We start from the raw sequence: 27207 nt of genomic DNA on the forward strand, positions 1-27207 counted from the left end.
CTGCAAATTAATTTCATCTAATTATTTGAAATCATGGTTATATTTTTAATAAAAAGTAATGGTACATGTAAATGCTATACTTTTTTAAAACGTCTTCCTTCAATTATTCCCTATTTGTTTATTTTAAATCCATAGTTGAACATTAAAAAAAAAAAAAGTTGAGTGATACTTATTGAGGAGATTAAGGCCACAATTAGATTTGTTTTCACCAGGCTATAATGAGCATATACAGTGTAATCAATAGTCAAAATCAATACTATAGTATGAGTTGGAAGTCAACATGACAAATGAGTTTCTGGACTTGTGTTTGCATTACATAACACACATTCATAAAGCTAAGATATTAAGTGTCAATTAAGTGTGTTTATTTACTTTTCAAGCAATAGTGAAGTTACATATTTAAACTGAAATGCTTGAGCAATGACATGCACCTCAGATGTTTGTCATTTTCAAAAACATAATCTAACTGGTACAATTCAGTTATTTGAAAACCATATTCATCTCTAACATGAATGAAAACATTTTATTGAGAGGATTCAAAAAGCAATTCTAATCAATAGAAATGCAAAGACGTGGCAAATGCTAAATAAGCAAATGGCGCATTAACAAGAGGCACTATGAATGTTCACCACACGATGTAGCCAGAGTCAAAAGGCGCATAGCAGCATCTCCATTGTTCATGTTTTCTGATGAATTGTACAAATATATTGCACTTGAAGGACAAATTGAAAAAAATACTCTTACAGCTGTGGATACGGCGGCCACGAAAGAGTCATGCAAATGACGATGGGCTCCAGTTGGTGGTTGACCACGGCCAAGCTCTGTCTCTGTAGCAGTATTCATGGCAAAAGGTCCAGCTTCATTCTCATAGCATTGAATCACATTCTTGCTGCCTATCCTTAACGCCACTTGTGGCTCTTTGAGTTCTCAGGTAGGGATCACTTTTCTCGTAGAACACAAACTCCTGCATCGCACCGCTGCGTCACCATGGAGGTAACCACCTCCCAGGAGTCGATAACCGGGTCGTAACATTCAATGCTGCTGAGTAGAGAGTTCCCGTCATATCTAGGAAAACAACAAGAAAAGAGGCAGTGTGATCAAATATAGTAAGAGCTAGCAGATAAAATATGATATAAAAAATTTGATCTGGAACTCTAACTATACTGTTTTTTGCATAAAGAAGCATATGTCAAATCAAAATTATTGGTTGACAAGTCGCTCTATATAAAATTTTACCCCAAACGTAAATCTGGGGGTCACTGTCATTGTGTCCTTGGGCAAGATACTTTGCCCACCTTCTCCCAGTGCCACCCACACTGGTATAAATGTAACTTAGATAATGAGTTTTACTCTGTAGAGCGCTTTAAGCCACTAGAGCAAAGCGCTAAATAAAAATAATTCACTTCACTTATTAGATTGTCAACTTCCTACTATTTTGGTTTAACACTGAACTGCGAGGAACACAAATTAAAAACTAAACATTTTTGAATAAATCAACATACAGCTTGATCCACATGAAAACAATTTAAACTATAGGGGAGGTATAATATTTTACCAGCCTTCACCTGTCATTTCTTGGAATCACATTTTCTACTTACCTCCAGCAGGTGCTAAGCATGATATTTTCGGATAAACTGCATTTACACAGACATACAGTATGTACCTCATCTGTATGTACAGTATGTTTAATTCTACATACCGGTAAGTAACGCTGCAAACTACCGGAAAAGGAAAAACATGACGCTGGTGTCTTCACCCCGACTGATGTTTTTTTGCCTTCTTTAAATTTGTGTGAAATGATTTTTATGCTATTTGGCTCAAAACTTAATTGAATTACATGCATGTTTTAGACAAAAATCTTATGAAGTGGTACCTCAACTTAAGCGTACCTGAACTTAAAGGAGCGTACCCGAACTTAAAGGAGACCCATTATACAAAACCAACTTTTCTTACCTATTGGTACTTGTTTTTGTGTATTGATTAATTAGAAATCAAACCATGGAGGCATGGCGGAGATGTTTATAAAACAATATTTCCTTCCGTTATACTTCCTCCCAACAAGCCGTACAGAAATTTCCCAATGTTTTACGTTTTTCCCAAGTCTTTTGACAAACATTTATTTTAGTCATAATTTAGTCATCTAAATGTATTTGGTTTTCGTCTAGTTTTAAACCGACTAAATTCCTCAGCATTTTAGTCGACTAAAATTACAGTAAATTTTGTCGACTAAAAATCAAATTTAAAGGATAATGCAACTTTGAAGTAGTCTTGAAACACTTATATTAAGGTTACTGCACAGCATCTCAAAAATAAAATTCACAGCAAGATCTGCACTCCATGAATATATCATAAGTACATTTTACACTAAACTTATTATTTTAGCTGAAAAGATTTTTTTTCAAATGTTGAAAAATATATGATTAAACTAGTTGTATTCTATACATGGCCGTAGCTACCATTGAGGACACCAAGGTAATTTTCTCTGTATTTTTTTAAGTGACACAAAGAAGATAACATGACTGACTGCAAATGTACTTTGTCTAGGACATCGTGTGTGCTGTACTGTACATCACCATGCATTAGATCATCCTCTCACAATATACGATCTTTGGTCATGAACAGCCAGTTAGAACTCCAGCAACGTGTGTGTGTGTGTGTGTGTGTGTGTGTGTAAATGTCAAGTTGTGCTAGTAACAGCGTGCCGAGAACGTGAAATTCGCACTGTGCGTATGTTAGCTTATCAAATCAGCGGGCAATATTGCCAATGGTGTACAACAAAAGTAGTGGTGAAGTAAGGGGTCTTGCTCCTGCTCTACTGTCTTTAATAGTAACAGTAATTCAGTACAATAAGAGTAATTTCGAAATATTAGCTTCGGCCTACTTACTGTTGTGTAGATGTCTGGATGATGCCTGCAGACGTCGCTACAAGTTGGTTGTATTTTAACCGCAGAAAATCGAGCCATAGGGTTTAAAACGTGTCTTGTTGTCATTTTGTGTTATGAGTTTTACCTTGCCCGGATGTGGGTTTCAGATAAGGGGATGTCATTCGCCCCGTTTACACTACACAAAAAATGTAGATTTTTTTTGCCCTCAAGTTACAGAGATCAGATTTTTTGGCCAATGTAAACGCTCCAAAGCGCTTCACATCTCATCTTTTCACTTCAGATTTGGGCCAAATCAGAATATAGACTGAATCTGATTTGAAACGTATCTTTTCCAATGTGAATGCAATGCAATGCGCCCTGAATGTAAACTGAATGCGACTTTTATGTCAACTTTGGGCGAACGTCATTTCTGTGCGCAGCACAATGACTTTCTTTTTTGCAATTCTCTTCTTCCTCCTACAGTTGTTTTCCATCATCTGACTACTTCCTTTACACAACAGCCGCGGCACAAACCAGCTAACACGCCGATCTGTTCAGGTTTTCTCGCGTAGTAGCGACTTCCCTGTTAATTTTCTGAATTTAGTGTTCTGTTGAAATGAGCTACTTTATTGAAAAAAGCTTCAAGTGGTGTCTATCGATTTATATTGCTGCCGCATCAAAAAATTATACCTCAAGATTCGAAATGCCGATTTAAATACTCAATTAAAAATATATACGGTATGTAAAATAATCACTTTACTTTGTCAAGTAAAGTGATTACAGTCAACTTCATCTACAAGAGGTCGCTCATTTCAACAGATTAAGTTCCAGTGAACTTCCTTTGTTTATACTTTATTGAGGACAAGGCCACATTTGGGCCTGTGCGCATTTATACTGGAGTCTAATAACGATCACATTTTACTTTCAATGTAAACAGTCAGCTAGAAAAACATCTGATTTAGAAATTAATTAGATTTGGGCCACTACGGCCTGCAGTGTAAACGTAGACGTTGCGTTTTGTGCAGTCCTTGTAGGCACTTGTGATTAAGGGCTACATAAATAAATGTTGATTGTTAGAACAGTGGGAAAACCTTACCCTGCAATGGCATAGAGACGTCCTCTGAGGACAGTTGCTCCTACGTAGCATCGAGGAGTGGTCATACTGGTCACAGTGGTCCAATAGTCTGTTCTGATGTTATAGACCTCAACAGAGTCGAGGTGCGAAACACCATCAAAGCCTCCAACCACATAGATGTGGTCATTGAGCAAAGCCACACCGGCCCCTGAAACAACAGGACATTAGAGTTGCTCACACATTCCGCACTTGTAATTCGCATCCTGGGAACCCACCTGAGCGCTTTGTGGCCATCGGAGTGACACTTGTCCAGTGGCCTGTGTGTGGGTCATACCGCTCTACTGAATTAAGTATATTGAGTCCATCATATCCACCTTTGAGGAAATATTAAAGACAGTTTTCATAATTCAATGAACGTGACTCAAGAGAGACAACAAAGTGTGTCCTACCAAGACAAGTGACTCAAGAGAGACAACAAAGTGTGTCCTACCAAGACAGTATATCAGTCCACTGGCCACTACTAGACCAGCACCTTCTCTAGCTGTCTGCATATCTCCCAGCATGCTCCACTGGTCAATATTAGGGTCATATCGTTCCATGCTTGTGTGGCGTCTGCTGCCATCAAAGCCACCGGCAACATAGATCATGTCTGATGGAGGAAAAAGAAAATGAAATCAGATTTTTACTCATTTCTGTGTAACGTGGGTTACACAAAAGCTCACCTCCAAGTGTTGTGGCGCCAGCGAGGCCACGCCGCACATTCATGGTAGCAACGGTGTACCACACACCATCTTCGTCTGCCGTGTAGTCCAGACACTCCACAGAGCTGAGTCTTGACCGTCCATCATAACCTCCAATCACATAAACCCGATCATGGAGAGACACTGTGGCAACGTAACGCCTTTTCCTTGCAATGTTCTGCAAAAACAATGTGCTCATTAGCGATATTGTAAAAAAACTGCAGATGACAAGCAGGAATCTGAAAAAAAAAAAAGATTGATGTTTTCCTTGTTTTCACGTGTTTTTTGCCTTCTGGTTGACTGCAGTGGCGTGCTTTTTTGTAAACTCTTTTGGATACACCTCAGGGGACTTTTGCACCAGAAACTATTTGCTTGTTCTCAGCCCCACCTGAGTCCGTATAAAGAAACCATAGGAGATGCGGAGGAATAGCCTGCGGAGCTAGAGTTGAGCGTCGGGATGGATGAGCTTCAAGGAGCCCTGGCTGAATGAGCATGCATTGGGACACTTCGGTTACCCAGGATGGATTCTCACTCATCAGCGCGGATCGGGCTGAGAGCCGAGAGCTAGTGGGCAGCCTGGGACGTAGTCGGCTCTCTTGGTTGTTTTGTTAGTATAGAATAGGATATAGACATTGTTCATCTTCCAATGGGGAAATCATGTGGTTGCAGTGTAGATGCAAAAAGTACACCAAACCCGGGTAAAACACATGAAAACAAGAGGGGAAGCATCAAAGAACACACAGGACATAAACGACTTAAAAAGAGCAGAGCTGATGCAACCAGCTGCTACTTCAGCAGCGCTATTTCTACAGACAAAGTAAAACAACAAAAAAAAAACAAATTGCAATAAATTATACATATTAAACACAAATGAACAAAGCAACCAAGAGAGCGGCCTCTGTCCGAGACTGCCTGCCTATGCACAGTGCAATTGTATGTGCTCAATATGTATAATTTATTGCTCTTTTTTTGTCGTTTCACTTTTGTAGCTCTTAAGTGGCAGCCGGCTGCTTCCGTACAGTGATCTTTTAATGTTTTCCTCTTGTTTGCATGTGTTTTACCTTATTTGTTGTGGACTTTTTGATTCTGCACTGTCTAGCCATCCATTTCTACCGCCTGTCCATCTTGGGCTTGCAGGGTGCTGGAACCCATCCCACTGCACAGCAACCACATAATTTTCCCATTGTGGGACAAATAAAGTCTATTGTATCTTAACACCCTCAATTTATGCTGTTTGTTTACTTCAGTAACTTTTTGGATGAATTGTACTTGTCAGAGTACAGGTAGGTTTAATGCAACATACTTCTTACTTTTATTTGGTTTTTTTTTGTAATTTTAATCATTTCATTGATTACTGCTTTCAAAGGCTCATTAGAAAGACCTCTTCCAGCGTGCACAGTCTACATTGCCATCCTCTTCAACACACACTAGTTGCGTTTCTATTACCCCTAGAAATGCGCAGAACCTAATATTGCAATAAAAAAAACTGGTAACGGAAACACCCATATTTTGAAAAAACTCAAATATTGCTAAATCATTTTGCACTCTCATGAAGTGTTTTTTGAGACATTTCAATATTAAAGTGTTTCGCAAAAGCATGATGCAACTTGCAAATTTTGGCATTTACAGTTCACCCTAAACACCGAACCGGTGGGGCGCCAATAAGGGCAACTAAGGCAGACGGGCCCGTCTTGGTCTCGCTTTGGATCAGTAGGTTGGGGGCTCGGAGAGACCCACATACCCGAGCAATGTCAAGGGGGCCATAATGACGTTGCCTTCGTCGTTTATTGACATCACAGGCAACAGCGGTGGCTGCAATATCTTCCTCAAAGTGGCGTCTCACGGGATGAGATTTTACGAGAATTACGGCTCGCACATGTACTTTGTCGAAATTTTAGAAATATTTTATTTTGCAAAAAACTGCAATAAGAACACAGCTATTGACATACACAGTCAGCACTCAAACTGTCGCCATTTTCAGTCGGAAATCGCAAGCCACCCATAACTGCTGAAATACATTTTATAGAGACTAAGCCTAGTTTTACATGCAGAAAACAATGAAATATAATGTATGCAACAAATGGATGAATGAACATTTAACAGCACTTTCACCTTCATTAACAACTTCTTGGCTAATACGGCAGGGTGAGGAGTGGAGAGGAATGAGGCAACTTCCTGTACATCCCTTTGAGATCTGCCATGCGCCACCTTTGTACTTTGCAGCAAAGTTTTTTCTTGGATTCAATAGTGTTTCTCACTTTCTTTACCAAGTAATTTCATTTCTTTGTATACATGGCCGTGCGGCTCCCGACCCCAGCCGACGATGGATTGGAGCAATGCAGAGGCCACTGCGGTGTACAGTATGTGGGTGTTGAAATAGTGTTTTTGTTTTGTTGTTTGTCCATGCTTGGTGCAATCGTATGTGTACAATATCTATTATTTATTGCTAAATTTTTGTTTTTTCATTGTGTTTTACTTTGAGCTGTATGTACAAATTTTGTCACTAAAGTGGCAGGTGGTTGCATCAGCGCTGTACTACTTTAATCTCTTATATGTCCCTTGATGCTTCCTTCTTGTTTTCATGTGCTTTTGTAATATTATCTTTGTGGACTTTTTGCATCTGCACTGCAACATAATATTTTCTTTGTGGGATGTATAAAGTATCTTATCTTATCCTATCCTACAACCGAGAATGTGTACAAAAAAAATGGCTTTATTTTGGTTGAATTATACGAAAAGTGGGGTGTACGAACACCAAGGTTTGACTGTGTAGATAATTGCCAGGATAGCTGTTTCAGATTATATACTTACTGGAAGAAAGCTCCACTCTTGTGTTTTCGGGTCATATTTCTCAACTATGTCAATTGGTGATTGCTGGCTGCCAAATCCACCAATGACAAGAAGGATTTCTTTGGCACCTGAACAAATAGCAGAAACCATCGGTGGTGTAAACAGCAGTGTGGATGACAAACAGGATGCAACGAAAACTAACACCAAGACAGCTAACCTAATCTAGCTTGTGTGCGTGGGCCTTGCATCTCGCTCCTCAGCTCTGGTCTCAGATGGAATTTCTTTGCTTCATCAACAAGGTCTCGACACGGCAGGCTGCTGCGTACAAGAGGCTAATACGTGCCAGAGCGTGCTTGATTATGCCAAATACATCGGCACATATTTCTTAACGAAAAGAACCTGTGGCAGGTCTCACCTCGGCATCAATGACATCTGTAATGTAGCGCGGGGTCAGCAGAGGCATTCGGACGAACACCAGCATGTCTGGCAAATGTGGCTCTCTCTCTTTTCGGTTGTGTTTGACCCAGTTTAGCACAGCTTCAAATACAGGCTCCTCTGAATCCACCTGGAAACAAAACACACAACAAAAGAAATTATGTCTCTGAATGTTAGTCTTGACAAATACAAGTCAATAGTAATATAAAAATATTAAACTATAAAAATGTCGATGTAAAACCATTAGTCACTTTTACTGCAGTTAAAGCTGACATTAAAACAATTCAAAGTTGATTGAAAATGATGATAAACTCTGTTGCCGCCAAAATAAATTATGTCCAAGCTTGAGGACAACGATCATTGTTAGGCAATTGTTTTTATTTCCAGAGACGTGTTTGCTTTGGGGCAATACAGCAAAAATAAACTCAAAATATTTTGGCTCGTTTTTTTTTCGCAAGATACATGACGAGCTGAAATGTCTTGAGTTGAGCTATTCTATAAATCATTGTGTGATCATAACTAGGTTGTTGCAAAGGAGACTTGTGGTTGAGGACAGGAATTTCCTGAGCACTTAAAACTCGCTTTTCTTCGCTGCAATTTCAATGTGACTGCAATCGGTAATAATATGCAACAGTGGGAGCTGTGGGTGAACAGGCTTAGACCACGGCAGGTTTATACTTGCTTTTCTTTTTCCGTACTCAGGGTTTTGTCTTACAACAGGAGAGCTGTGACAGTTTGGCTCTGACAATTAAAACAAAAGTCTCGACATAAGTAGCCATTCATATTAAGCATTAAGAGCAAACATCTTATATTTGACGTTTCCAGGAACTGTGATTATGACACAAAAAACAGTCCCCCTGTTTTCTCACCTGGATTTCATCACATTTTATGAGCTTTTCCACTTCTGTCTGGCTCAGAAGCATGAACTCCTCGTGCTGAACCACCTCGGAGAAATGCTTTTGGGAAAAGAGCTCGGCAGCTTGCATCAAGTCGAGGCAATTGTGGGTGTCAGCAAAGTCACGTATGCCCAGGCAGTTTGACGGGTCGAGTTGACTCTCCAAAAATTCACAACACGCTCTTTTCACCCCTGAAGAAAAAGATGTGTTACTGGAGACGCACATGTCTTTTAACCGCTGATTTAGCCAGGATAATGTTAACAGTAACCTTTAAGTTGAAGCAAGCACGCTGCTGGTAACAGTTCTTGTACATTCTCCACAGTAACCAGCACTGTCTCTGTGTACACAAAGTCCAGCAGGATCTCCATAGTTGATGCTGTGAGCCCCTGAATGTCCACAAATGATTTCCCCTTTTCTGAAAGCTAACAAACAATAATATTCGTAAGAGGTGCATTAAGCTAAGTTGCCTTATTTCTCTCCTTGATAGGTCTCTTTAATTGGAATTGTAAATTGTGTAATAGGCTTTATGATGAATAGTTTGATGGTTACCTCACTGGTGAACATGGCACAGAAATAGTCACTGCAGGCAGCTAAGACAATCCGGTGAGCTGGAAAATGAGCATTTTCCACCCTTAAAGTTATATCGCACAGTGTGTTGCTCTTGCGGAGAGAGTTCATGGCATTGAGGATGGACTTGGCGTGGGAGTTGGTCATGATTTCCTTGGGAGCCATGCTGCATTGAGAGTCTTTCAGTGCTCTCAAACCACTCCAAGAATCTAAATGACATGAAATCGTATTCTTACTTGAGAACATATATTAGTACAACACTATATGTGTTTGCATTGTTGCACATTTATTTATATGTAAGTGTGATTTAAAAAAATAGTAACTGTGTGGATGGGTGGCTCAATTTATATTATAATACCGCCTTGCAAACAAATACAAATATAGTTGAATGTTTGTAGATAGTATGATCAACGTTCATGTAAATTTGTTTACTGGTTACATTATTTCGATCAAGAAACATATTTAAAAATAGATAGTTTTCTTTGATGTGTCATGGAACATGCAACTTACCGTTAAACGATTTCAATACTTTTTCCACCACAGGGAGGCAATAACTATAGCTACACATCAGCTAGCAGCCAAAGGACAGAAGAAGGCTAACGCCGACGCTAGACAACAGCCACAGAAATACAGCCATAGAAAGTCAGCCGCTGGCCAGAAGAGGACATCACACGAAGCCACAGACACAGGGGAGCTTTTAACAAAGTGAACATAATACCTGTCGCTGTGTCAAAGCTGAATCAAAGCGTCAAGCTAAGTTTCTTTGCTAGCAAGCCTTTGCATCAAAGCCCCTTGTCCCAGACAGCCTGGATAAAGCCTTTGAACTCTTCTCAGTCCATGTTGACAGATCACAAAATCCTCGCATCTTCAAATTTTAGAAAATGTGTCCAAATCTCAATTTACACCAAGAACATTTTTAAAGAGCTGCAGTTCTTAATGGCTCTACTGACTGGCTGAACGTAAACACACCACTACGTACGTGTACGTGCACGCAACACGAGTGGCGTCAGCACGTAGTGGGTAAGATGTCTTCCGTGCGCGCGCACGCTGCTCGGTCCACACAGCTGCCAGAGAAATGGTAAAGTGACTGTTCCGCCCGCTTAAAGTTATCCGTATCGGCGTGTAAGTTTTTAAAACTCCTCGTTTTATTCCGGAGGACTTTCAGCCACGTTGTATGTGTGAATACTTGTGTATTCTTTGCCACCAAGGACGGCAGCTAGCAACACCGCGTAGGAGGAGCCTGCGGCTTGTTTCCGCTAACAGCAGGCCGATTTCTAATCGAAGTCATCAATGCTGCTCTTCTGACAATTTGTCAACAGCGGTGAGGATCTTGTCCGCGTTTTCAGACACTTTTACGTGTGGGGAAACATCGCGGGTGAAGCGAGGTGAGGTTGTTGACAGTGGGACAAGAAGGCGCGACAGCTGGACTGTCAGCAATGGAAGCCGAGTTTCAGGAAATCGATGATAACGGGATCTGGAGCGCCATTTATCAGGTGGGTAAAGGTTTCTCTAGCCGTCCCGTGTAGCACAAATGATTGTGGTTATCAACTAAGTGTGCTTTTTTACACCCTTAGCTTATACGCACTCGCTCAAAGTGTTCCTGTTGTGCACTTTTTTATGTCACTTTCACTTGCATGCTTCAAGCCCATTGCTTCTCTTTGTTGCCTTCCAGAGCTCTATTTAACACTTATAATATTCATGATCATAGTATGATATATCCTGTATACTCCAACCCCCACGACAAAATTGTATAGTCATGTTAGATAATTCAATGTATTTGAACTAGGGCTGTCAAACGATTGAAATATTTAATCGCAAGTAATCGCAGTTTGTTCGGTTACCTCAAAATTAATCGCAGATAAATATAATGTTTTGGTCACAAGTGTTCTCCAGACAAATCATTTACAAGTTTTTAGTACCATGACTGGACAATTAGTTTGCTTTAAATAAATGCTTTTAAACATCATACTTTTTTAAACAGCTCAAAACAAAAATGGACATAAGCATGCTTTTAATGACAAGAAAAAAAATAACTGTAATGTGTAGGTACCTTGCAAGATTTTGTGTTTTGTAAGATTACAGCGGTTGTATTCCTGCTGTAGGAGCACTTGCATTCAGAGGAGAGGAGCTACACTTCCATGTTTAAATACCAGTTTCACTCAATAATAAAACAAAATGTGGATTGTTGCAATCATGTGTTGATTGTCAAAGAAGTTTGGTAATGTAATCTGTGATATTTCTACCTGAATAAATGCTTCTGATATTCTGTACATTACATGTTGTACAAATTAATTGTATTCATATCTCTCTGTATGACAATGTTTTGACCTTGTCTATTAATACAATGTTATATTCAGCCTGCTAAACATTCTGTAATTGAAGACTATCATTCAGAACAGAATATAAAAGAGTATACACTTCATTTAAATCTGCCAGAAAACATTTATTTCGGTAGAAAAATCTAAGATTACATTACAAAACATTTTTAACGAAGCATGATCGTAATGTAAGACGTTTTTTCACTTTGTTATGTATTAAGACCGGATGTGACGCGTAACCTATTATTGTGAAGTCGGAAGTGTTTGATTGGCATGAGAAGAGATGTCTTAACATGTTTTGAAGAAAGTCTCTGATTAAAAAGTGACTCTAGACTTCCTGTGTACCATGTTTTTCTGCTGAGTTTTTATTCCATCTTACTGAAGCAGTTACAGCAACAATCTACATTTGATGTTGCGTAGATTTATTGTATTGTAAAAACGGATGTGAAGCTCCACGAACCCCTCTGCAAGCGGCAAATCTCCCCAGCAGTTTTTCACGTTAACTTTGACAGACCTAATTTAAGCATCTTTTGAGACACCACTGTTGGCTATCATGCACCTTTCATGTTGCATCGACAGGCAGGCATTTGAAACATAAATTTTTGCGTCACAATATCACTTCTGTGTTTTTTTAATAGGATATGAGTGGAAATAGGATCAAAACTACATTTGTTGAATGCTGGCCTAAGCCGCAGGTACAGTATATGCTGTTCCTCTTGTCTAAACGCCACTCAGAGTCGCAGGGCGGGTAGACAATCAGGGGCACCAAAACAAGCTTGCTAGTTAGCGAACCATCGAGCTAGCTTACTTTTTGTTGCCTCTGTTTGCTCTCCAAGCCACAGTGTTGACAGCTGTCTACGTTGCTGCTAACCATATTTGGATGATTACAATCACATGGACAAAGATAAGACCTTCTGGAGTAAAGTTCTGTGGTCAGATGAAACACAAATTGAACTGTTTGGCCACAATACCCAGCTATATGTTTGGAGGAGAAAAGGTGAGGCCTTTAATCCCAGGAACACCAATTCCTACCGCCAAGCATGGTGGTGGTAGTATTATGATCTGGGCCTGTTTTGCTGCCAAGGGAACTGGTGCTTTACAGAGAGTAAATGGGACAATGAAAAAGGAGGATTACCTCCAAATTCTTCAGGACAACCTAAAATCATCAGCCCGAAGGTTGGGTCTTGGGCGCAGTTGGGTGTTCCAACGAACAATGACCCCAAACTCACATCAAAAGTGGTAAAGGAATGGTTAAATCAGGCTAGAATTAAGGTTTTAGAATGGCCTTCCCAAAGTCCTGACTTAAACGTGTGGACAATGCTGAAGAAACAAGTCCATGTCAGAAAACCAACAAATTTAGCTGAACTGCACCAATTTTGTCAAGAGGAGTGGTCAACAATTAAACCAGAAGCTTGTTGATGGCTACCAAAAGCGCCTTATTGCAGTGAAACTTGCCAAGAGACATGTAACCAAATATTAACATTGTTGTATGTATACTTTTGATCCAGCAGATTTGATCAAATTTGCAGTAGACCCATAATAAATTCATAAAAGAACCAAACTTCATGAATGTTTTTTGTGACCAACAAGTATGTGCTCCAATCACTCTATCACAAAAAAATAAGATTTGTAGAAATTTTTGGAAACTCAAAACAGCCGTGACGTTATGTTATTTACAAGTGTATGTAAACTCTTGGCCACGACTGTAAGTGTCAAAAAGACAACCAAAAGAGGTTGGTAGATGACAATCGAAGGGTTAAAATATTGTGTAGAAATGCACCCAATTGCAGGAAATGTAGTCTTGATTTTCAACATTTTCTTTCTGGGTTTGCATGGCAGCACTATGTGCTATCAGAAATGTTCCTCTTTTATTTCTCAATTTTCTTCTTTTTTTCCTCAAAGGGTGCTCATATCCCTGTATTAGGTCATAAAAGTTTAATTTCAAGTTTAAATTCTCTTCCAGGAGATTCGTCAGCAGTCATGCGAACTCCCCTGCAAGGTTGCCAAACTACCAGAAAACAAGAGTCGGAACCGCTACCGAGATGTTAGCCCATGTAAGTTTTACTGATAATATGGTTAAAGTGACAGGAATGCTAGAGTGACTGTTTAGCACGTTAAGGTTTCCTCACATCTCAAGTCTCTTTATACCAGTTACTAAACCCACCACTTCCTCCTGATGCTCTGTCATCAATGTAAATATGAATTTCCTACAAATGTAAAAAAGCAAGGCAGGTACAGTGTTGTCTTGACAGTTTCGTATTGCACCCACAGTACAACGTAGTTTAACCGCAGGATCCTGCGCTGATTTGAAATAAATTAATTTTACATGGGAGGCCAAACATTGTGTCATTGTGTAAAGTTCTAAATCTGTGCTCTAAATACACTTTATGAACACCTGTACATATATACTTGGACATTCATATTTTTTTAATGTACATTTTCATAACTTTTTTTCCCCAGTTGACCACAGCAGAATATGTCTGCAGCTGAGTGCCAATGACTACATTAACGCCAGCGTAATAACAGTAGAAGAGGCGCATAGGGAATATATCCTAACTCAGGTAAAACATTTTTTAAATTATATCTATGTAATAATTCTGCATCTTAATGATACATTTATTACCAGACCACTATATATTTCCACAGTCACGTGTCTTAGTGTGCACCTTTCTATGGCGGCCACAAAAATTTCCCCTGCAGAGGAAAGTAGTGTTTTATACTGTCTATATCGGCCACTTATTTTGCATTCCGCAATATTTTACTTATTTTAGCAGCCACTATTATCAACATTTACTGCACTCTTGCTTAATTTTGATTGAGTTTTACCCCTAAGTTCCATCAAGTGCATTTGCGTTCGCATCTGCGAGTTTCCTCGGTGCTCCTCCAACACTCACCAGTTGCATGCAGAGCAGCTTCGGCTCCCCCAAACAGCAGGAGTGATGTCACCGACAAGTGAAATAGCGCGCATTCATGCGAGAGAATTGGTATGTGTTATGTTTGTTTCTTGTTTCAATAACACAGGAACAGCAGCTTTCAGCAACATGGTAAAACTTTTTTTTGTAACTCAAGTTTGACCGGGGTAAAACTTCCGACAGTTAGTATTACCGTTTTAAATTTAAATGATCAAAAAACTGTGATTTATAACTTGGATAAAGTCACACATTTTGACTGGCACCAGCTCGCGAGCTGAGATGCTAACATGAAAACAAGAGACATTAACGTCGTCCCCCATTAAGAAACAACATATCCCAATTCAAACTTAAATGAACACAAATACTTCAAATATAAATAAACAATAAGTTAACAACCGGTCATGCATGCAACACACATTACTTTAATAATAAGTAGGACTGTCAGAAATATCGAGTTAACCTGTGATTAAACACTGAGCAACTAAGCTGTTCAACATTAAACCTACATGCTGTGCTCTCTTTGGCAGAGTGATCATTCTATACTCAAGAGGAACACAAGACAGGTGGTTTTTTTTTGTGCATTCAAGAACCGCTGAACATAGTGGGATGCCACGATGCCCCAAAATAATGAATAACAATAATAGATTTTATTTGTTACACACTTTTCATTTACTGTATTTTTCGGAGTATAAGACGCTCCGGAGTATAAGTCGCACCGGCCGAAAATGCATAATAAAGAAGGAAAAAAAAACATATATAAGTCGCAGTGGAGTATAAGTCACATTTTTTGGGGAAATTTATTTGATAAAACCCAACACCAAGAATAGACATTTGAAAGGCAATTTAAAACAAATAAAGAATAGTGAACAACAGGCTGAATAAGTGTACGTTATTTGACGCATAAATAACCAACTGAGAACGTGCCTGGTATGTTAACGTAACATATTATGGTAAGAGTCATTCAAATAACTATAACATATAGAACATGCTATATGTTTACCAAACAATCTGTCACTTCTAATCGGTAAATCCGATGAAATCTTGTACGTCTAGTCTCGTACGTGAATGAGCTAAATAATATTATTTGATATTTTACGGTAATGTGTTAATAATTTCACACATAAGTCGCTCCTGAGTATAAGTCGTACCCCCGGCCAAACTATGAAAACAAACTGCGACTTATAGCCCGAACAATACGGTAAATGAATCTTAAAGTGCTACCGTACAAATCAATGTTTAAAACAATAAAAGCTTAGCCATTAAAAAAGATAAATACTAAGACTAAAACATACCAGTGAAGCAAAATTAACACAAACCATGCAAAGTAGTGGATTTTCTTACAGTGTGTCTATTTATTATAGTTAAAAAAAAAAAATTGTTCAAAAGATTTTTGTGTGTGTAAGTCCTTTTTGAGCAAATTCAACATTACCACAATAATGATGATACCCGTGATCATTACTGGTCTCGATAACCGTGAGATGAGATTTTCGTATTGTTACATCCCTAAACTCAGCACAATACTCAAACTCGCTCGAATCTCTGCGAAGTACTACTACAGTCTCTACTTCCAGTTTTGAACCTGCTACATTATAAATGGTTTGGTGCTTTCCTACATTATGTTCAAACTGCGTTTACTGCAAACTGTATATAGCGGCCCTTGAGTGGTTGCAAAAGACAGGTTTGACTGTAATTATGTTTGAAAAAGTATTCAGGTGCCTAGATTTTTAATCTCTATCAATTATTGTTGTCACTAAATTTAAAAAGGAGCTACAATGTTTTGAAGGGGGTCCAAGGCTCTAAGTCAGGGGTGTCAAACTCAAATACAGAGTGGGCCTAAATTTAAAACTGAACAAAGCCGTGGGCCAAGGTTGAACAAATTAACCTTTTAATAGGGACCCAAACAAGTTTTGCATTGAATATTGAACAAGTAAGGCTTATATAACTTTATAGTGACATGCAAAATCGAGTTTCATATAATAATAATAATTTAAAAATATCAATGGCATATCAAATAATTAAATAAAAATTGAATGCCTCTTTTCTATTTGCAGCCTTCTGAGGTAAATATCAACATTAACTTTTTCCACAGGCTAATAAATGTGAAAATAAAATAACAATGAATAAACCAACCATTCAGGACTTTAAACTGCTCAGTTTGCAACACACTGATCTAATCTGATGTGCCCAAGCCAGATACCTGCCATCTTTTCTTGGATGCTAGTTTATTAATGTCAGGGCTCAGGCTTTGAGCTGAGGCAACCTTCATTACCGAACAAAGGTGTTCATCAGTCATTATATCTCGTAGTCCACCCAGACCACAGTCTTGGGGGCGTGCCTTAAAGGTACTGCCTTTAACGTCCTCTACGAGCTGTCGTTACGTCCGCTTATCATCCATTCTAACAACGTGCCCCCCCCCCCTTTGTGCGTCGGTTGAGGTGGACAAGGCTGGTGGGGGCGGGGTTTGGTGGTAAATGGTAAATGGGTCGTACTTGTATAGCGCTTTTCTACCTTTCCTTTTTTAAGGAACTCAAAGCGCTTTGACACTATTTTCCACATTCACCCATTCACACACACACACGCATTCACACATTCACACACTGATGGCGGGAGCTGCCATGCACGGCGCTAACCAGTCCCATCAGGAGCAAGGGTAAAGTGTCTTGCTCAAGGACACAACGGACGTGACTAGGATGGTAGAAGGTGGGGATTGAACCAGTAACCCTCAGATTGCTGGCACGGCCACTCTCCCAACTTCGCCACGCCGTCCCCAGTAGCGGGGGTGTATATTGCAGACCGGAAGAGTTAGGGCTGCAAGGTGTTCTGGGTATTTTTTCTGTTGTGTTTATGTTGTGTTACGGTGCGGATGTTCTCCCGAAATGTGTTTGTCATTCTTGTTTGGTGTGGTGTATATTTCTAACAGTGTTAAAGTTGTTTATACGGCCACCCTCAGTGTAACCTGTATCGTTGTTGATCAAGTATGCGTTGCATCCACTTGTGTGTGCGTGCAGAAGCCGCACATTTTTGTGACTGGGCCAGCACTCGTTGGACTGGGTGAAAAGCGGACGTGACGATTTTCGGTAGGGGCACTGAAATTTGGGAGTCTCCCGGGAGGGTTTGCAAGTATGAGAATTAGCGGTGAATGCGGTGTTACTGCGGCACTGCGGCTGTACATAATCGGCGGGCCAGCTCTACTGTTAATTTGATATCGCCTCAAAGGCCAAGTGAAATTACGCGGGCCAGAGTTTGACACCCATGCACTAAGTGATCTTGGACGATGCTGGGCATTGTACCTCGTTAGCAGCTTGTTCTTTAAATCTTCTTATGCTTATATTTAGTTCTCTAAATTTGTTCTTGCAGAACACTATATGTTGGCCTCTATTACGATGAATCATTGAGCATATTAGACAATTTTGAGAACAGTATGTACAGTATTTTGTACTACAGTATAATGTATTTTTTTTTACTGTAATCACTTGTTGATCTGTTTTAGGGACCCCTACCAAATACGTGTGGGCATTTCTGGGAGATGGTGTGGGAGCAGCGGAGTCGCGGTGTGGTGATGCTGAACAGAGTCATTGAGAAAGGATCAGTAAGCAGCAGTTTTGTCGCTCAATGTTCCTTATAGCTGATTTCTGCCCAAATTTATTTTGTTACAATTATTTGTTGTAGGTTAAATGCGCACAATATTGGCCTCACAGAGAAGAGGGAGATGCTGTCTTTGAAGATACCAACTTCAAACTTACCTTTGTATCTGAAGACATCAAATCTTATTACACAGTTCGTCATCTCGAGCTGGAAAATATGTCTGTAAGTTCTGCAGGAGCAGAGGTTATTGAAAATTGGAGGGTTTTGGTAACTCTTTGTGAATGTATCTCTCCCACTGCAGACAATGGAGACACGAGAAATTTTACATTTCCACTACACCACCTGGCCCGACTTTGGAGTGCCAGAGTCTCCTGCGTCCTTCCTTAATTTCTTGTTTAAAGTGCAAGAGTCAGGTTGTATGAATTTGGACCAGGGGCCAGTAGTGGTGCACTGCAGCGCTGGCATTGGACGTTCTGGAACTTTCTGCCTCGTGGACACATGCCTTTTATTGGTTTGTACTGAGACTTTAGCATTTTAGTTGACATTATACATGAAAAAAATACCACTTTGTGTTTACAGTGTTCGCATAACAATGAGGCAAATCACCTTTTTAAGGTTTAGTCTTTACTCTTGACAAAATACAATACTCTTGTCTGTTCAAAATTATACTTACCGTTTAATAAAAGTAAGTTTTGCCTTTCCAATTGGCATCGGTAGAACCACCTGGCAGACCTGCTAACCGCGTGCTCCACAGTGCTATCTTCAGGAATGATGTGTGACATTTTAATATTGTCGGCCTGAAGTAATGCAGCTGCTTAAAAACGATATTTACACCTTAATAAGAGGTGTAGTCACATTAGATCACACCCTTCTCTTTCACCTGACACACACAAAGCGCCTTAAAGATTGGTTTGCTTGGAGTTGTATGTAGATTGAACAATAGTAACAATATATTCACTTACCTAATAACTGTGCATGTTGTCATTTTTTTTGTTTCATACCAGTATAGTCACAACAAATCCAACCACTAATGTCAGTATTATATTCAACACAATGTTATTTACTTGTAATGTAGATGTCCATTCGCAAGGACCCATCCTCGGTCCGTATTCGCGATGTTCTACTGGAGATGCGACGCCATCGTATGGGCTTAATCCAGACTGCAGATCAACTTCGCTTCTCCTACCTTGCTGTCATCGAAGGTGCCAAATACATCAAGGGGAACATGTCTTTGCAGGCAAGTATTTTCTAGCCATTGTACCACTTTAAAGGGGACCTTTTGATGAATTTTCAGAATTATACATTTTGGTACAATGCTGGATACTCGTGCTAAGGTTAATGCATTTTGGTATGAGCTTGCACACAGTTTTGAATGGCTCTGTTTACGAGTTTTCAGTTTAGCTACGTTGTGAGGTCACCTTGAGGTGGACATACTTCTCTAGAAATTAATTAAAGCGTTAGGACCTCCTCCTCTTTTGCTTTAGGCTATGAGAAAACACAATAAAAGGTAAGATAAGGTATTATTTTCATCTGATCTTGGCATGTGCATAATAGCACTGACGTGCAACATGCAGTGACATGAATGCTGATAAAAGCTGCTGTTTTTTATGCAGGTCTGACTTGATCAGTGTGTGTGCTGGTGTACTTATTGTTGTGACCAGGTGAATCTATATAATGTTTACAATTTCGACCATGTCTGGAAAAAAAAATAGTGGTGACAACTTCAAGACATATATTTAAGCAGTATACATTTTCAAAAGATACACGGTTGATACTTTTGAAGAGGGTGGGGCATGGTTTCATTTACAATCTGGGAACGCCTCCAGTATCGACCATTTTGCAGACAGACTCAACAGACTGGTTATTAAAGTGATTGTGAAGCAAAATTCACACCAAAGCATATCCAATACATATTAAATGGACTGGTGGTTCTCAAACTTTTTTTTACCACGTACCGCTTCAGAAAACTCTTGGCTCCTAAAGTACCACCATAATTACCAACATTAAAATACAGTAGCGTATTAGGCCTAAGTAATAATTAAATCAGGGCAGAGGTCTTATTTAATAAGTATATTAAATATTTTTTGCCACTATAACATTACGCACAGTTTGAACAGTAACACTGGGTTTGAATATAGAAAAATAAAACACTTTACTTTAATCAAGTGATTCTTCCGGATACCACTAGATGAAGCTCACGTATTGCTGAATTCATGATGTACTCATTATATGTTTTTAATGTATTGTCTCTCTTATTAGGAATCATGGAGGGAGTTTGCAAACGAGGAGGATGATCCCCCTGACTTCACCCCTCCGCCTCCCCTCCTCCCTCCAAGAGACCCTCAAAATGGCAAAATTGAATCATTTCTTCCTGAGAAGGATCAGATTATCCAACTGAGTGAAATCCACAGCCTGGGGTAAATAAACATGAATCAAGTTGTTAATATTTTGTACATCAGGTTCTTGGAAAAGTCTGAAACACCTCACAGTCAAACGCAATCAATTCTGTAAACAGGAAGTGGTTACGATCACGAGTTGTAACATGACTCATAAGAAACTTTTTTTTGATTTTTTTTTAGGTTATTCTGACGCATTGTTGCTACCGTCACTCTTCAGATTTGATCACAATGCTGTTTGAAAGTTCAATGCAGAATGTTGTCTTTTCTAACTTTACACAGCATTCCATGTATGTATTCCTTTGCTCTCCTCATACAGGTCATCTCCAGACTCAGAGCTGCGGAGAAGAACCATTCCTCCTGCTGGTGCAGGTCAGTTTGATGCTCACATGAAAGTCCAAGATCCAACCTCCAAATGCGAAAGCGATGCTCAGCTGCAGCAAGAGTATCATGACGTGGCGGAGGCAGTCGAGCAGATAGTGGAAACCTCTCCAGCCCCTGAGAATTGGTCACCGCTACTTGCCAATGTGTGCCTGTGCACAGCGCTGGCACTGAGCGCTTACGTCTGTTATCGAGCCATTTACCACTGATGTCTGTGACTTCCCCTGCCATCACCACTGTTGGTGCAAAGCAGCCTAGCCTGGTCAAACAAGCTTCTCAGACTGCCAGTGAGTGGATTGCTGGAACTTCTCAAAATTTACCCCAGATTCATGGAAAGAGCTGGCAGCCAATTCTTATCACCCACTTTTCCTAACTCTAACCCTTTTCAAGGTGTCACGTCCCAGATACGTATGTCAACTTAAACACAATACGAGGCGTTCCACAAAGGGCTTTAGATAAGAGTGCATAGAGAAGCAAAAGCCAAAATACGCTACAACTATGGGACCATAAACACTATTTTTACTGCCCACTCAGTTTATGAGTGAGATTGAAAGCTTCTCAGGCATTAATGTGTGATTATTGGATGCAGCGCTTAACATTAAGTAAGAGGTTGCAAGAGCCTGTTTGTTATAATTGTTAACCAAGAACGCACTGTGGGTATCGCTGAAAAGTAAGCTGACAAGACAAAGTCTGCAGTAGATCATACATAACTTTTTCTATTACTGCATAAAATAAAAGTAATGATCTTTACATGGCTGAGCAGAAACTGTTCAGCTGTTTGTTAGCGTTGTTAACCAAGAACGTACTAATGTGTGTACCGCTGAAAAGTAAGCTGACAAGACAACAAAGTCCGCAGCAGATCATACCTAACTTTCTATTATTACCGGTAGATAAAATAAAAGTAATGATCTTTACAAGGCTGAGCAGAAACTGTTTAGCTTATCTCCATGGCTGGTTTTGTTCTTGCCAATAAATGACACACAATTAAACTTCTTATAACTAACTTGGCAGCAGTAATCGCAGCCACTGATCACACATTTTGCAGAGAAGACAAAGCTTCGAATCCCACAAGTTAAACATGTGCCGCTGTAAAAATAAGCAGCTTCAACTTACAGTCAAGGCCCAACATTTTAGGAGTCACAAAAATGATGGACTTCGGCTACATTACAGCCTCATTTTTCATGTTTGTGATCCCCATAAGTGAATGTTTGTTATATTCAGTATATAACAGACATTTTTCCTAAAACAAAATACAAAGGTAGCAGAGTTATTAAAACACCAAAAAAGTCACGGCAACGACCATACATTGAACGTGAAACTAAACTAGAATGTCTGGGTTTTCCAACAGATGGCTCCTGTGATAACTAGGCGTGTTCCGATCATCCATGAGTGAGATCGGCCAATACCAACGTATTAACTTTACATTTTTTAATTTATTCATGGTGAGTGCTATTGACAGTTTAACAATATCAATATGTTCGGCCTCATCCTCCAGTGATTAACTTAAGATAAAAAAAGCAGTTTATTTATGGTAATAAAGGTGATTATTATTATTAGCTGAGAGGAGTACCGCCACACTGTGTTGGAGACACACAATTAGTTGCGAGCCGCTTGTCAGCCTGGGGACTAAAAATAAATAGTGTCGCCAAAAGGGATCGGTGTTTGTGATCAGCAATAAAATGCATTCATTGGCAATGGCAATCACATACTTTTTCATGAAAATCATCTTATATTGATTGGTGGTCGATCGGCACATCCCAAGTAGTAACAGTAGTATCCATGTGTTACTGGGTAAGAGGACCAGGTAGATTTGTATGTCATCAGCATATATTGCCGCAGCGATGACAATGATCAGTTCAACGGGAGAATTGACAGCATTCAAAGATAGCCGCCCTGTAGTATTAATCTAATAGAACACCATGTCAATGTTCTGTTCTGAAGCCACAAACCTCTTTCCCTAATGAAATCTAAGCCACCAGAAGTCTCCCTACCTGTACCACACCATAGTCTCAGTCATGTGATCAACCGACGCTGCCTAATGGCCTCCTAATGATACATACAATATAGTAGGACGTATCTCCTATTTTACCTCCAGTTTTCTTTACTTCCCCAACCAAATTGGTATAATCAAGTGTCAGATTGCCTGAACATATGCCAGATGGAAAGAGGCTCCACGTGTATCATTTTTTGTGCTCCAACAGTAACGTTAAATATGCAAAAGTGTGAGGGAAGCGCCCCTGCGCTCATTAGATAAGAGATTAATACTGAAGTGGCCACTGACTTATCAGTCGTCATTAGTGGCCCACGGCAGGCTACACGTTGGCCTCACACAACATGTGTGTGTCAGTGTTAGGTTTGTGTTGGTATTGGAGCCACTAATGATTGAGTGACATCATCTTATCAAGAAATATTATCAAAGGAAAACATATTAGATGCAAACCAGGCTTCTTCTGCGTATTCTCTACCATGTATCTCAACAGTGCAAATATTTCCATTGGAGGACAAAATAGTCAATGGGGAGATTTCTATTTTCCCTGGCCTTGTCTAAATGTCAAATTTTGTGACTTACTAAAAGTTTTATGGGTGTAAGTCTTGGCTGTCACATGGAAGCTCCAGGGCATCCATCCAGCTGAGTGATGGTGGATGCAAACACACATCAAAGTAGCTGAGAGACTATTCACTAGCAATACAAACACGTCAAATTGTTTCGCCTTTTAAACACGGAACCAGGGATTATGAACAAAGTCAAACACCAGCACATGTCGGGATGAAAACAATACACTGTAGTGGTAAAATGGCATCGCCCTAAGATGGACATGTTGTTTGGAATTATTGAAGTTGTCTTTTAGCATGCTGCATTTGTTCGACAAGATTCGTTCTGCTGCTAATGAGTTGGACAGCTGTATACTTTTTTTGTTAAGAATGTATAATTGTCCTATTGAAGGATGCACTCTTACTAGATATATCTATGTACAGTATATCTTAAATCAGGTTTTTAGTGTGCTGAATCTTTTGTTGTGGTTCTGTTTGATTAATGGATTCCATTCAATCTCAGCATCGCAAGTCCTCCCGTTTTCTATGCTGAGCTTACAAATGTGTATTTTTTTATTTGTGTTTGTTTGCCTTTTCAAATAAAGAAATATGCTGCAGAACGGTGACTTTCTTTTGCCGTACAAGTTAAACATGCACTAAAAACTAGCTTTTTTGTTGAAAATATTTTTAAAAAAAGGACAACTCATCTATAAATTGCTTCAAAATCAATGAAAGAGCGTTCATATTGGAATATTGACGTAACTTAGGGACAAGCGGTAGAAAATGGATGGATGTTCAAATGGGTGGCGTTTTCTCTAATAACCACAAGGTGACTCTGTTGAGCTATACATGTTTCATTATAGACTGTCTAGTTTTCTTTACTGTACAACTTGCTCAAGCGCTTCTGTTTGTTTACAAAGAAGCACAGTCATACGTGCTGCTGGAAAAACTGTCATTTCATTCTTGTTTTTTTTATATTTGAAGTAAACAACACAGTAGTGAAGTGAATTATATTTATATAGCGCTTTTTCTCTAGTGACTCAATGCGCTTTACATTGTGAAACCCAATATCTAAGTTCCATTTAAACCAGTGTGGGTGGCACTGGGAGCAGGTGGGTGAAGTGTCTTGCCCAAGGACACAACGGCAGTGACGAGGATGGCGGAAGCGGGATCGAACCTGGAACCCTCAAGTTGCTGGCACAGCCACTCTACCGTATTCATGCTACACACATTTAATGATAAATAGGACTGTCAAAAATATTGCGTTCACGCGCTATTTATTAGAAAAATAATATTGCATTAATCATCTCTATACTCATATTAATCACACAATGTATTTTGACCCCACATGCTAATTTAGCTTAATTTATAGTTGTTTTAATATTTGAAGTAAAACACACATCATGCATGCTACATACATTACTTTAATGATAAATAGGACTGTCAAAAATATTGCGTTAACGCGCGATTTATTAGAAAAAGGATATTGCATTAATCATGTCTATACTCGGATTAATCACACAATATATTTATACCCCACATGCTCCTTAAGCTTAATTTATATATTTTTTCAAATATTTGAAGTAAAACACACATCATGCATGCCACATACCTTTAATGATTAATAAAGCTGTCAAAAATATTTCATTAACTTGCGATTAATCACAAAAAATATTGCATTAATCATGTACATACTTCGATTAATCACATAATTTAACTTGACCCCACATGCTCATTTAGCTTAATTTATAGTCGTTTTATATTTGAAGTAAAACACACATGCATGTCACACACCTTAATTTAATGATACATAAGGCTGTCAAAAATATTGTGTTAACTTGCGATTAATCACAAAAAATATTGCATTAATCATGTACATACTCCGATTAATCACACAATTTATCTTGACCTCACATGCTCCTTTAGCTTAATTTATAGTTGTTTTATATTTGAAGTAAAACACGCATCATGCCTGCCACACACTACTTTAATGATAAATAAGGCGGTCAATAATATTGCGTTAACTTGCGATTAATCACCAAAAATATTGCATGAATCATGTATCTACTCAGATTAATCATACAATTAATTTTGACCCCACATGCTCATTTAGCTTAATTTATAGTTGTTTTATTTTTGAAGTAAAACACACATCATACATGCCACACACATTACTTTATTGATAAATAGGGCTGTCAATAATATTGTGTTAACTTGCGATTAATCACAAATATATTGCATTAATCATGTATATACTCAGATTAATCATACCATTTATTTCGACCCCACATGCTCCTTTGGCTGAATTTATATATATTTTTTATATTTGAAGTAAAACACACATCATGCATGCCACACACTTTAATAATGACAAATAGGTATGTCAAAATAGAGAAGTGATTCGTGATGAATTACAAAAAAATATTGTAATAATCATGTATATACTTAGATTATTCAAAAACACCCTAAATAGACATTAGATAAAACTGTTAACAAGTTTTGAACAAATACATAAATAGCCTTAAACATTTTAAATATGTTCCTGAATGACATTCTTACAATTCAATTACATTTGTTTTCAAACAGTGAGGCCTTTTTAAAGTCAATTTAAGTCAAAACCTGTGATTAATCACAGGTTATTAAAGAATAATAATAATAATAATAAACTGATTGGATTTATACTATATATTTTAAAGCACTTTGATTTTGACAATGTGAAAACTACAACAAAACTGACTTAAGGTCAAAGAGAAAGACATTGATGAACTTCCCTTTGAGCAGAGAATATCTGCAGAGATGCATGCTTTGCTTGCAGTGAACCCCCTGACGCTGGTGGGGTGCATGAGATTTGGCAACAGTCTTTACAACTTCCTGTTTGGGAAATAAGAGGCAGTCTCTGGTACGTGCTGTACAGGAATGCCATTCAAACAGAGTGAGTAATATAGTACTCTCCGCCACCCCTTTGCTGACGTCAAGCCTACAAGATTGTACAAGCTGAACTTATCTGCAATAGGAAAACTACAATCAAGGTGTGACCAGCCAGGCCACCGGAAGTCATCTTAAATTTTTTGCTCATGAAACATGTTTTAAGTTCTCTCTCTCTGCCACCTAACTGAAGATTTTGGATAACCTCTAAGGACGACTTTCTACAAAGTCCTGATCGATCAAACAGGTCCTGCCCTGCTCACTCCTCTCTGTTCCCTGTTTAGGTATTAACCTGGAACTTCCCAATCGCTGGCCAGCTGCGAGGGCGGGATCAGGCTATTATGAAGTCTTTCAGTTCTCTTTGTAGTAGCCAACGTGGGATCAGGAAATTCCTGTATGCAATGGGAGCCTTTCCAAGTGTGACTCTGCAAAACTGTGTGAGTCACAGTAAGGTTGAAGCAGTTATACCAGGAAGTCTTAGTCCTCGGTCCATGAGTGGCATGTGTCTTCATGCCCCGCACTGCTCATTTCAACATCTCAAAAAGATTGTCAGTTTTGATGAGCAACTGAGTGCATACGTGTGTATGTCAAAGTGTACATACTCAACTACTAAAAAACACTCTAACATACAGTCATTTGAAGTATATAGCACAGTGGTTACCTCAACTTAAGAGCACCCCAACTTAAGTTCATTGCGGGTAATTATTTTGCTGGAAGTTACAAGCAAAACGTTTGAGTTACAAGCATCCCCACCATTAGTTGGGGTAACAAAGGTCACAGTGAACCTCCTT

General features: G+C 39.1%; 2 protein-coding genes across 4 annotated transcripts; one reads left to right on the forward strand and one right to left on the reverse strand.

Moving 5' to 3' along the window:
• Positions 1 to 343: 343 nt before the first annotated feature.
• On the reverse strand, positions 344 to 10327 carry klhl12 (kelch-like family member 12). Of its 2 annotated transcripts, none has more exons than XM_061983903.1 (12): positions 10086 to 10327; positions 9350 to 9576; positions 9069 to 9222; positions 8774 to 8991; positions 7885 to 8034; positions 7687 to 7801; positions 7491 to 7597; positions 4662 to 4857; positions 4430 to 4588; positions 4215 to 4313; positions 3961 to 4147; positions 344 to 1065 (listed from the first exon to the last, which is right to left on the reverse strand). In XM_061983903.1, exons 2-12 carry the CDS (start codon positions 9530 to 9532, stop codon positions 939 to 941), a joined length of 1695 nt encoding a protein of 564 aa, XP_061839887.1. In that variant the 5' UTR covers positions 9533 to 9576; positions 10086 to 10327; the 3' UTR covers positions 344 to 938. The 2 variants fall into 2 exon arrangements, with proteins under 2 accessions (XP_061839887.1, XP_061839878.1); XM_061983894.1 differs by lacking the exon at positions 10086 to 10327 and adding an exon at positions 9878 to 10065.
• A 106-nt stretch (positions 10328 to 10433) lies between these two features.
• Positions 10434 to 24111, forward strand: ptpn1 (protein tyrosine phosphatase non-receptor type 1). Of its 2 annotated transcripts, XM_061983916.1 has the most exons (9): positions 10436 to 10860; positions 13649 to 13739; positions 14146 to 14246; positions 18088 to 18186; positions 18267 to 18404; positions 18484 to 18693; positions 19258 to 19419; positions 20442 to 20599; positions 20898 to 24111. In XM_061983916.1, exons 1-9 carry the CDS (start codon positions 10804 to 10806, stop codon positions 21166 to 21168), a joined length of 1287 nt encoding a protein of 428 aa, XP_061839900.1. In that variant the 5' UTR covers positions 10436 to 10803; the 3' UTR covers positions 21169 to 24111. The 2 variants fall into 2 exon arrangements, with proteins under 2 accessions (XP_061839909.1, XP_061839900.1); XM_061983925.1 differs by lacking the exon at positions 14146 to 14246 and having other exon boundaries at positions 10434 to 10860.
• Positions 24112 to 27207: the final 3096 nt, after the last annotated feature.

The sequence above is a fragment of the Nerophis lumbriciformis genome, linkage group LG01 (assembly GCF_033978685.3).
Source record: "Nerophis lumbriciformis linkage group LG01, RoL_Nlum_v2.1, whole genome shotgun sequence".
NCBI classification, from domain to species: domain Eukaryota; kingdom Metazoa; phylum Chordata; class Actinopteri; order Syngnathiformes; family Syngnathidae; genus Nerophis; species Nerophis lumbriciformis.